Raw genomic sequence first — 11964 nt, 5'->3', positions numbered from 1 at the left:
GCTGGCGAGTCAGTATTACTCAGGATTAGGAGCGACTTGCATTCATAATAATTATTTTTCCCCTTAATGTCCGCTGCCGTAGAACATTATGAAAGCAGCCCAAAAACCCGCAAACCGCAACCTCCTAATATTTACCCGCAAAAAGCCCTAATTGAGCGGGAAACTGCAACTCTGCACAAAGCTCCGACACGTGCAAGTATCATAGCCCTTTTGATTTACAAAACTTGCAAATGGAAAAAAGTCCGCACCGTATGTAGGTAAAAAAAAACCCAAATGAATGAAACAAAAACAAAAACCATCCAACCAGGTCGAACTTTCTTCGTACAGTAAATTCGTGCACCAGTCCGTTTCGATACCGGGCACCGCATTCGGCGTTAGTCGACCAATACCGAGGCGAGCCGCTGATTCGGCCATTTAGAAAGCAAGAATTTTTCAGCCAGTCAGCCAATGACGTTGTCCCTAGGATTTGAGCAGGATGCGCCATTTTAGTGCGTCTTCAGCCATCCGGCAAGATGGCGGACTTGCTTTGTCTTCTGTGAACAGGGTGATTCAATATTCAGTATTTTTAACCGAAATATTGACCGGTCAAAATTTCAGGAACTTTGTTTCGGGAGAGAGGTGTCACCCACTCCACGTGTCTTTGATCAACTAGACATGACGACAGAGATCTGCAGGTAAGTGTGAAACTGGAGAAGGTTTTTTTCGCCTCCCCCCCCACTTATGCATTCATAGCAGTTAGCTGCCGTGTGTTACAGACCCGGCATCTTCCTAGCCGTAGCGTGGATTGCAGTACAGCTTACTGCAAATTGCAAGGGACGTTGTTTAGTTCACCGGGTAGCTAAAACGAGCTGCCAGTTCATCAGACCAGTTCTTTTAAAAGGGTGAAAACGCAAATTTCTTTGAATCCATTAAGTCGGTTTTATTTGCCAGGCTTTTTATTTTGGGGGAGGAGACGAACATGCATCCATGCACCATGCATCAGGATGCAGGATTGCAAGATTATATGCGGTTGTGTTTATTTTGCAATGACTGTCGTTCAATAGGCGTGTTCCTTTTCGGACATATTCTACACTGTGTAAGAAACAGGGACAATTATTTGTATGTGTAGCTTACTGCATCCGTTCCGTTGTCGACACAGTGGTAGCTTGTTGGGAAGCTGACCCGTTTAGAGAAATGCAAGGTTTATAATGCGGATCTTTACATGCCGCGATCGCAGCAAAGGGTGGCCGGCTAGCCGGCACCCATCAGGTAGCGGCGAACTGGGTCTAATGGAGGCGCGCGGCGTGATTTATCTCGCGGTGACGCAAAGCATAAACACAACACGTCAAGGACGGCGGGCAACTGGCCGTGCGATCGGGGATCGGAAATGATCGGCGGACCTGCCGAGAACAATGACGGTGGCTGGCCGGCCCGCTGACGTCACGGACCGGGGAGGTGGCCAGATGTGCATAGAGAACTTGACCAGCCACTGCCGTGCAGGAGTGCATTCCTTGCCTTTGTCGATGCTTGTGCCTGATGCACGCGGGTACATTCGCCTACATAACATACACTCGTATGATGGTGTAATCACCGCTAGAAAGTTGTATTTATCTGTTCAATGATGCTGACAGATGCATTTTCGGCCTCACCGAATAGTACAGTGATCCCACAACCCGAAGTATGCTTAGGCAATGTGATTCTATTAAATTAGATTTATGGAAAGTGCTGTTTCCAGGGCTTCGCGATTAGGTGTGGTTGAGCAGTAAGTAAAATGAAAACGTGTTCAGTAGTTGTCCCTGCTTAACCTCCTGTGATTAGCTTATTACTTTGTGATGCGTTTCATTCAGCATGGCAGGTAGACGAATGCCAAAAATGCCCTCTGAAACGGTCATAAAACCTGACTATTCGCATGTATTTGTGCGTGTGCAGAAACACTGCTGACTTTGAGCATTGTTCACTTTTCTTACTAAAATGCATTGTTAAATACCTTGATTAATCGCTTGGTGTGTAACTTTATATGATGCACTGTACGAACCGAACATTCTTTTCAGAACCAAGAAATGTACAAACACCAGCATCAATTACTCCCCGGCTCTGAATGAAATATATTTCCTTGTTGTGAACTAACACCTTAGTCTGTCTAGGAAGTCATTGAATTCTTTTCCTTAGGAAATGTTTGTCATCTAACCGCAAGCCCTTATTGTTCAGTGTTGTTTGTTTTGAGTTGTCTGTCTGCATTACTTACCATTCCTGTTGATGTCTGAGAGACATTATTATGAGATTATGAGATTATTAATAATCATTGTTTCTCAGTAATATTAACTGACAGTTAACGGGAGGCATATGGCGCCGCGTGCTGAGTACCTGAAACCTTGTAGATCATCGCTCTTTAAGAAAATGACCTGCATTATCTCCATGACCCGCACTGCCATTTCATTTTAAGCTCTGAATTACAAGATATTCCTTTGAAGCCTATATCATATCAGCCATGAATACAGGTTGTTTCGTTGTATTTATTTCACATGCTGCTATTTCCCACCCCCCTCACCAACAGTGCCAGCAAGCTGAATACGTTGGTGACGAAACTTCATGAATATCTGGGGCATTCTTCTGACGACGAAAGCAGCAAAGTCCCAGTTCCTGGGCATTCTCACGGTGAGTGCTTAAGTGTCTCAGGGGGCTGCAGCTGGCTCCGGTACCGTTACACAGCGTCGAGTGACACCAGGCTATGTGATGTAGTATAATGTTCACGCTCTTTAGGGACACTTCATTATGAATGAGACTGTATAATATCCTGGACTTACTGGATTGTTTATTTTTTGGATGCGATTTGTGAATTGTTGTTGATGCGCTGTATATATGTTTTTGTGCTTTTTTTTTTCTTCCAGGTAAAATGAGCAAGGTCTCCACTGAAGCAAACACTGTAGATCACAACATGGAAGAGGTACCCTATGAAATCTTTGACTCCAATTTTTTAGTGTAAAAATGCACCATACATGCACTTTGAGTTAGTGCAGACTTTATACCATCCATCCATCCATTTTACTACTGGGTCGCGGGCGGTCTGGAGCCTATCCCGGAAGCAACGGGCACGAGGCAGGGAACAACCCAGGATGGGGGGCCAGCCCATCGCAGGGTACACTCACACATGCACACCTACGGGCAATTTAGCAAGTCCAATTAGCCTTAGCATGTTTTTGGACTGTGGGGGGAAACCGGAGTACCCGGAGGAAACCCCACGATGACATGGGGAGAACATGCAAACTCCACACACATGTAACCCAGGCAGAGACTCGAACCCGGGACCCAGAGGTATGAGGTAACAGTGCTAACCACTGCACCACCATGCCGCCCCCGACTTTATACCAAATAACCAATATTAATGCATGATCAGTGTTCGGCTTCTTAAAATTAGTTTGGATTATTTTTATCTTAAATCCAAATAATGAACATTTTGGCTTGTCTTCCATAAACCTTATATTTCCTTAAGTTCGCCTTGGGGTTTAATAAAGTTTTATCTCTCCATCTACTGAAAACTTATCTTCCTCCATATTACACATTACATTTTCCATCTCCAGATTACTTTAGGTTTTTTTTGTGTGTGTTAAGTTTTTTATTTTTTTTTAATGGTTCCTGTTTTTAGTACCTGTAGTGCAATGAGATGTTAAGCCCATCAGTAAGCAGGGATGTACGTAATTGTTACGCAAGTATGCATTTGGTGTATAAAGTGATACGCGCAGTAATTTCTTGGCGTAGCAGCACAAATGCACATGAAATAAGTATGTATTTGCACTGTTATGACAAGAAATTACCATGGATTTTAACCTTTTTACAAGTAATGCGTACTTCCATTTATGGTATAAAGGTTAATGTACAGTCATTTCTTGTCATACTTATTTTATGTGCATTACGCTAAGAAATTACTGTGTCAATTGACAGTTGGCCCTTATTCCAACAGCATTCATGTGTTATTATTTTGAAATTATCCCCAGTCCTTTTCAGCTTCAAATCCTCAGAATTGTTGCTTCTGCAGGGAAAAAGTTTAACATAGATGGCATAATGCATTTTGGAAATTATATGGAAAACATCCAGTATGCCAGGTAGTGCAACAGGGAATGACCTGGTTCCTTATGGAAACATAGTAAGTTAATGTGGTCCACATTGCCACATATCATAATACCAGTAAATCAGCAAGCGTGCAATCTGGCCTTTGTATTCCTTGAGTTTCATTGTTCTTTGTAATGAAAAGGAAACTGCTGTCATACAGTTGCATGTTTCTTTCTTTTCTAATTGAATGTTTGTCTATTATGTACTATTCAGGCCATCGGTTTTAATGGGCTATTTTAGATTTGTATTTATATGGATGTTATAACGTACTGATGGTTCCATGAAGGTTTTTACTCGACAGGAAAATAAGAACCAATGTGATTCATGCTACGTTGCCATAGCTGTATTTAAAACAAAACCTTTGGCTGCTTATTGGGAGGTACTATTTGTCTTCAGCAATCTGACATTGCTTCTCTGATGATCTCACAAAAGTTAAATTGATGGTACTTAACCATTTGCCACAAAGTGCTTGTTGGCATGATCTTCCACCGCAGTGATCTGCCCGCTGTTTGACTGCCTTTCCACCAAATAAACATCTCGAATGACTTACTGGATGAGATATAAATGGTGTGGATTATTCAAACCACAAGTTAACACTTAAGACCAGTCTGTGAAGATGCTCTGTGGATGGTGCTGGTCCAGAACCTGACCCTTCATTCTCTGCTCTTGCCAGTCAAACATTCATTGGGACTGAGTCTACAGCCTGTGGTTGTGCTTGACATTAAGTACTGTTGACTACCTCCAACTTAGAGGGGTGTTTTGTGCAGTCTTTGGAAATGCAGATATATTTAAATGAATTAAAGTACTAGATAAGATGGATTTACCACGTGCTCTGCTTTTCGATGAGTGATAATGGCCGTATTATTAAGGGCAGCATCCTAGCCTTGCATCTCCAGTGTTGGGGGTGCGAATCCCTGCTCTGTACTCAAGGAGTTTGAACATGTTCTGCTGGTTTCTTCTTTTAGTCCAATAACATGCATTTAGACTAGTTGTTGTCTTTAAATAACCCTTGGTGTGTGCGTGCTTGTGTGTGTCCTGTGATGTACTGGCATCCCATCCACGGTGCACCCCTGCCTTGTTCTCTCTGCTGCCAGAAATAGGCTCCAAGCCCCCCGTGATCCTGACCAGGATGAGCAGAGAGCTAGATTAGAAATCCTCGGACACCTGTGTACATTTTCACCCCAATTTCAGCTCCCCTGATGATTAAACGCTAGATGATGGCTGGATGGATTACTATTATTTATTAATTACCTTTTATGCCTGTCACACTTCATCATGGGGTCATCATCTTCTGCTGATGGGGTAGTTTTACTTGTGATAAACAGAGCGCATATGTCCCAGTCTTCATTCCTGTGTATATATAGTGATGGGCTCCGACATAAGCGTGGGTGTGCATTACTACTGGTATACCTGTAATTTGGAATATAATTCCCAATATGTTTGTCCGTGTATATGCATGTCTGCATAGTTTATTTACGAATGTATAGCTAATACTGAAAGTGAGTGTGTTCGTTTTATTGCCTATACGCTAGCACGACTGTGACTCAGGCCAGACTCCGGTAAAACTGGGAATTGGTGAATCTGATACGGGTTCAAATATATGCTGTTTCTATCTATAGATGTATGCATCGTTTTAAATAGTAGACCAGTCTGGTCAAACGCAGTTTTCAGATTTCTGAGATAAAAATATTAGATGAAATCCTTGCTACTTGCCTATGAGACTCAATTTGGATCCTCTGGCTTCTAAGAGCCGTTCTCATATTCATCGTTTCCATTGTAAGTCAAACAGTGTGTACCCCCCCACCTTGGTGAAAGCTGCAGGCCTGAATCAGGCTCCCTTGATAGCAGAGCTATGTAGGCCTGTGTGCTGAAATGGGTCACCATCCATTTTTGACTCGTCCTCAAGTTAGTTTTCTTAAAATCCATCATCAAATTTAATTGCTCAGCTTAGTCGTTCAGATCTTGATAAAAGGATTCCGGATGCTATTTCGAGACCAGATTTCCCCCCTTTTTTGGTGGCTTAAAGCCTTTAGATTAGCTGTTCAAATTATTATGGGATTATGCCTCTAATTTATTACTTTATTTTCCCGCCTAATTGCGATTGAAATGAATTGCTGACTTTCTGCCTTTTCCCCTCCTGTTCCCTACAGCCAGGCAGCTCAGCAGAGGTTCCAAAGCCCCCCTCTTCCCGCTCGAAAAGGTAAGATCGCCAAACCGGTACTGCTGTCCCAGGAGGTGGCGCCCCCCTCAGGGCCGCAGAATCGTGCACTGCTGAAGTGCGGCGTTGTCCGGCTTGCCCTTTCAGGAAACCCTCTGTGGTAACGAAGCACACTGGATTGGATGAGTCGGACACTTCAAATGACAGCGGGAACGAGAACGCCACACCCATGCATCCACCAGACTGCTCTCTCGATATGAGCAGCTTGCCGAAAGGTATGACCCGCTGGTCTCCCCTGATTGGTTGATTGTTGCGTTTGGTGGTAGACGCCCACCTCCCCATAAACTTGGTTAATGTGAAGGTCCATGGAAATAAGCTCCTCTGAGGTGACAGTTTAGGACTTTGTGTTCAGAAGGTTGTCTGATCAAATTCCATGGCTGTCTGAATGATGCCACAGTTGGTCCCATGTTACCTCACTTGCATGTCACTTTGTAGGAACACATCTGCTAGTTAAATAAATGTAAATGTAAAACGCACTTCTGTTAGCTGCTTTCAGGAGTTCAGTACCCGGGGTTTCTGTGGGCACTTGTTCAGAGCTCTGGGCTTCGAGCTCCACCAGCTGTAGATGGCCTGTGTCATTGGCTCGCCAGTGAACGCCCCGCCCCCTTTCCCCGCCCCCTCCAGGTACTGTGGTAGTAAAGCCGGAACCTGTAGGAAACGAAGCCAAAGATGACTTCAGGGGCCCCGAGTTCCGCAGCAGAGGAGCGGGGAAGCTGAAGTCGGATTTCACGCGGAAGAGAGGCGGTGGGTGTAACTCCCTCATTGCAAAGCCTTTCCAGGACTGCAGTTTGACACCCCTGGTATATGGCATCCCCTTTGTGGATCTCAGAACCCTAAATTCCTTTTAAAATAAAGTATTTAACATGGCCTTTGGTGTTAAAAACTATTCTTTGTTTGAGTTGATTTAGGGGCTGCCCCAGCATGCACTGCACCAGGCTTTATAGAGTATGGGAGGAGTCAAAGCTCACCAGGGGTGGGGGCGGGTCCCTTGATGTCCATATAAGGACAGATATTCTCGTCTTTCTGCAGGAGAGCACATGCATGGAATCGTGAGCTGCACCGCGTGTGGACAGCAAGTCAACCACTTCCAGAAGGACTCTATCTATCAGCATCCCGTGCTCAAGGTGCTCATCTGCAAGGTCAGAGCGTGTTTCTCATTTTTTAAAATTGTTGTTCTCATAACGACTCTGATCCTGGGATGTCGCACCACTATCCAAAGTGTCCCATTTCTGTGTAACCTTCAATGGAGCCTAAAAATGCATCTTAGCCAATTTTTTAAATGAAACGAGACGCTTAAAAATTACTATGCATGATGTGCTGTTCTTTTTTTTAATAAGAAACAGTTGATCATGCTCCTTATTTGTACAGTTGAATACTCACATGCTGAAAATCAAGTTTAATATCTTTCTCAAAGGTATAACAACAGTATAAAAATCATTCGGAACTGTTGGCTGCTTCTAATTTTAATTTCTAAATAGTGCCATTCTTGTAGGAATGTTGCTTTATCTTTGAAACTGGCAAAGGGATCTGTGTAATATACAGTGCTGAAACCTGATTTCATTCTTCTTTTCCAGTCCTGTTTCAAATATTACATGAGTGATGACATCAGCAAGGATGCAGATGGGATGGACGAACAGTGCAGGTCAGATTTGTACTCATTTGTAGGCTGAAAAGTCGGCTCACCGCAAACCTTTGGAGCAGCCTTGCATTTAAGTTAGACTTTCTGGGTTTATTTTTGCGGAATCTCCGAGGCTACGCTCACTGCCCGCTATAGCCCTTTTTCGGAAAACCTACCTGCGTCCATCTCGCAGTGCGGTTAATCGGCAGGATAATTAAAAGTTTCCTGTCAGAGCATTTTCAACAGAAGGAAAACAGCAGCTATACAACACTGAGTAATACATTAGTAGCTGCCAGAGGCTCAGTGTGAACATATTTGACTTGCATACATATGAGATTCTTAGTCATATTGCGTGTTTAGTGTTGCCAAGTCGAATTGGGCACTTGCCATCATTTGTACATGTTTTATTAATTTAATATCACCAAAGTGCTTTATAGGAAACGTACTGAATTTCAAGTCTCTCTCTGGATGTATCTGCAGAAGTTTTGCAGAAATTAAGTATAAGTTGCAATGGTGTGTTTTTCCAGCCATTTCATGTTCATGCTGTTTATCCAAAAGGTTCCTTCCCTACAGTTTAGATGAAAATTAACACGCCTTATCTGCAGCGTCGTAAAAGTCTCCAAAAAAGCTCTTTGCCATTTCCCCCCACCCCTTCTTTCAAATAAAAGTAGTTCTTATCATTCTGCAGGTGGTGCGCCGAGGGGGGAAACCTGATCTGCTGCGACTTCTGCAGTAATGCCTTCTGCAAGAAGTGCATCCTGCGTAACCTGGGCCGCAAGGAGCTGTCAGGCATCATGGACGAGGACAGCCAGTGGTACTGCTACGTCTGCAGCCCGGAGCCCCTGCTGGACCTGGTGACGGCATGCGACAGCGTGCTGCAGAACCTGGAGCACCTGTGGCACCAACACCGCAAGCGTTCCAAGGCGGAGCATGAGAAGTCGGCTCGGGAGTACGGCACGCCCAAGCGCCCGCCGAAGGAGAAGGCCGCGCTCAACGGCAGGGAGCATGGCGTGGACGGCCTCGGTTCCGGCACCCTGACGTTCTCCTACAAAGCGCTCAAGGTACCGAAGGAGCTGGCCAAGAAGACCAAGAAGCTGATTGAAACCACAACGGGCCTGAACAATACATTTGTGAAGTTCATTCAGCAGGGCACCCAGGATCAGGGAACCAATGTGGTCAGGCTGAGGCACCTGAAGGCGTTCAGGTCAGTACTGGAAGACCTGAAGAAGGCCCACGGTGCCCTGGAGGAAGCCTTGGAGAAGGAATTTAGAGACCTTGAGCTGCAGAATGGGCAAGAGAAGGCAACAACATTGATATCACAATGTACGGATGGGGAGACTGAGGTTACTGACACCTCCGATAATCATGTTGGAGAACAAGACTGTGTGAATAATTTAGTAGAAGCTGCTGGTGAGTGTTGCGAGGATGGTGGAGCCGGGCATACTGACTCAGATGTCGAGATGAAGGGAAGTCCCGATTCTTCACCCCAGGAAGTTCCAGAAGTCCCAGGAGAAAGCCAAGCCAAAGAGAAGAGTGCAGATTCTGAGAAGGACACGGACTGCAATGAGGAGTCTGCATCAGCAGGCGATGCGTCTGACGACAAAGATATTGTCTCGGTCCCGGTCTCCGTGCCTGATGAGCTTTTCGAGATGATGGAGGCTGCTGCGGACTCCTCAGGGGTGGCAGAGAGGAATGAGCTCACTGTGACCAAAAGTAGGAAGTCCTCAAGGTCATCTGCCACCCGTGGGAAGTCCACCGATTCAGCAAAGGGTGCCCCGACCAAAGTTACTAAAAATCTAGTGGTGAAACTAACTCCTGTCCCCCTCGAAGGATCTCCGAAATCCAGCTTGGAGACCAAGGAGGAGAACACAAGTGAAACAGAAGAGCCAGTGGCTTCTGAGCAGGATGCCGATGGAGACGTGGACGGGGCTCAGTTGCAGGAAGAAGGTTCAGAGAACAGACGATCGCCGCGGGTGAAGACCACACCCCTGCGGAAACCGGCCGACGGCAAGAGCCGTCCGGACCACTCTCAGGACAACAGCGCCAGTGACACGGACAACGAAGGATCTGCAGAGGTCGAAGCCCCCCACAACGGGGAGGAGAACACAGCAGAGTGGGAGAGTAAACCGAAGAGAGCCGTGGCCTCCTCCAGCAGGGCAGATGACTCGGACTCTGACGAGATGCCAGCGGTTTTGCTTCAGACGGCTGCCATGATGCCTAGCTCGGATGTAGGGGAGAGTGGAGACGAGGTCGTGTCCAAAAGTGTCCGAAAGTGCCTGTTCCAGATCAACAAGAAGACGTCGAAGTCGAAGGAGAGAAAGGCCACGAAGCGCAAGCTAAAGCACGGCTCAGACTCAGACCAGGGTGACCAAAAAAGCACATCAAAGAAGGCTGCCAAGAAGATGAAGGAGAAGGGCTCGGACTCCTCAGACTCCGACCTGGAGAAGGAGATCAAGAGTCTGAGCAAACTCAACACCGGCAAGAAAAGACTCCGAGAAAAGAAAAAAGAGGAGGAGGAGTCCGGTGGGGAGAAAGATGAGAAGCAGTCGGCGAACGTGGTAAAGGAGAGGAAGAAGCCAGAGGGGGCGAAACGCAGACCCAAAGCCAAGAGCACTGCGAGAAAGTCAGCTTCATCTTCCAGTGAAGAGGACGAGGGAAACGAAGACTCTGGAGACGACAGTGGCGACCAGCAGAAGATTAAACCCATCACAGAAGAGCTGATGGCGATGGCGACTGAAGCATTCCAGCAGTCTTCAGGTGAGGCGGTTTGGTCTGCTGACTTCAGCGATTCACTTACAAGAGTCAAATGCTCGAGCTTTGTGCAGGAGCACATAAAGCAATAATATACTAATGTCTGGAATTGTCTGCTAATGAAACTTTGTGTCTCTTGAGGGAAAGTCAGCCTTTAGAAGATGTGAATTATCAGCTGCCCATAAAAATACCTATAAAAAATCATTTACCTCAGTTAACTGAAACGAATAGCCACTTATCACCTAGTCATGAAATAACCCTGAAGAACAGAAGTTCTGAAGCAGAAGAACGTCAGGACTTCTAAAACAGGATGCAGTGATGTTGACTTGATTTCATTCTCACCCTGTAGGAGATGAGGCCGAAATCAAATCTGAACCAATATTAATGGCTGACGAGGATGATGACCCAGAGAACAGGTATGATAATGAAAAAGAGAACTTGGGAATTAATGGACAGGCACCATTTCCAAGAAACTTAATTTACTTTCCCCGCAGCTTGAAGCAGTATAATTTTCTAGTGCAGTATTACCTATTGAGTATATTGCAGTGAATATGTTTGCCTACAGTCATTGAGGAGAAGCTCTGATCTTCTCGTTAAAGACGGTAACACCTGTCTTTGTTTTTAAAAACAATAAACCAGGCAGTCTAGAGCAGGCAAGTGAACATCTGCTAGCTTTCTGAGTTTGGTAAACATGCTTGTAGCTGGAAAATCTCTTGAATATTGTTATGCAGACTAAATGGACAGTTAACTGGAAAGGTGAAACTGGTTGAAATGCAGGAGTGAGAAAGTTAGTTATGAAACACTGGGCGACATACAGAAGTAATAATAATAACTTTTACATGGTAAAATTTACATGGTATGTTCATTAAATCAGTTGCCTAATGTGAAGATTCACAGATTTTGGGTTGTTTGCGTAGATGTATGTCATGAGTGAGCGGAGATAATTCAGTGCAAAATTTCCTATTCTGCTGTTAGTTACCTTCCATTGTTTACTGTGTGGTGATGTATATTGTTATGGAAAGACGTGGGTGCATTGGGTGTTAAAATCGAGGAGACCCGGGCAAGTCCTTTTTTACACTGCATACCACTAAACCGACAACTTAAAAAAATCCTATCAGGAAAGACTGTATTCAGCAGTGCTGCTAATTTTATACACATGAATAGATTTTTAAAAATATATACGTGTAAGCATTTTTAGTGAACTGATTGCGAGATTGATTAAAATGGCTAGTTTTGTATAAACACATAAATGAGATTTTTGTGAAATGAAGGCAGGTGGACCACTCAGCAC

At 44.9% G+C, this 11964-nt stretch overlaps 1 protein-coding gene across 1 annotated transcript in view; it reads left to right on the top strand.

Moving 5' to 3' along the window:
• Positions 1–474: 474 nt before the first annotated feature.
• Positions 475–11964, top strand: part of atrx (ATRX chromatin remodeler) — a 39789-nt gene continuing 28299 nt past the window's right edge. Inside the window, exons 1-10 of the mRNA XM_049027326.1 lie at positions 475–674; positions 2534–2634; positions 2868–2923; positions 6237–6286; positions 6392–6519; positions 6929–7048; positions 7334–7443; positions 7879–7946; positions 8611–10679; positions 11023–11089. Coding sequence (XP_048883283.1) covers positions 655–674; positions 2534–2634; positions 2868–2923; positions 6237–6286; positions 6392–6519; positions 6929–7048; positions 7334–7443; positions 7879–7946; positions 8611–10679; positions 11023–11089 — 2789 coding nt within the window. The 5' untranslated portion in view covers positions 475–654. The remainder of the gene's footprint in view (positions 675–2533; positions 2635–2867; positions 2924–6236; positions 6287–6391; positions 6520–6928; positions 7049–7333; positions 7444–7878; positions 7947–8610; positions 10680–11022; positions 11090–11964) is intronic.

Source organism: Brienomyrus brachyistius, chromosome 10 (assembly GCF_023856365.1).
Source record: "Brienomyrus brachyistius isolate T26 chromosome 10, BBRACH_0.4, whole genome shotgun sequence".
Classification (NCBI taxonomy): Eukaryota; Metazoa; Chordata; class Actinopteri; order Osteoglossiformes; family Mormyridae; genus Brienomyrus; species Brienomyrus brachyistius.
The sequence above is the reverse complement of the archived record's forward strand: the minus strand, read 5'-3'. Positions and strand labels throughout refer to the sequence as shown.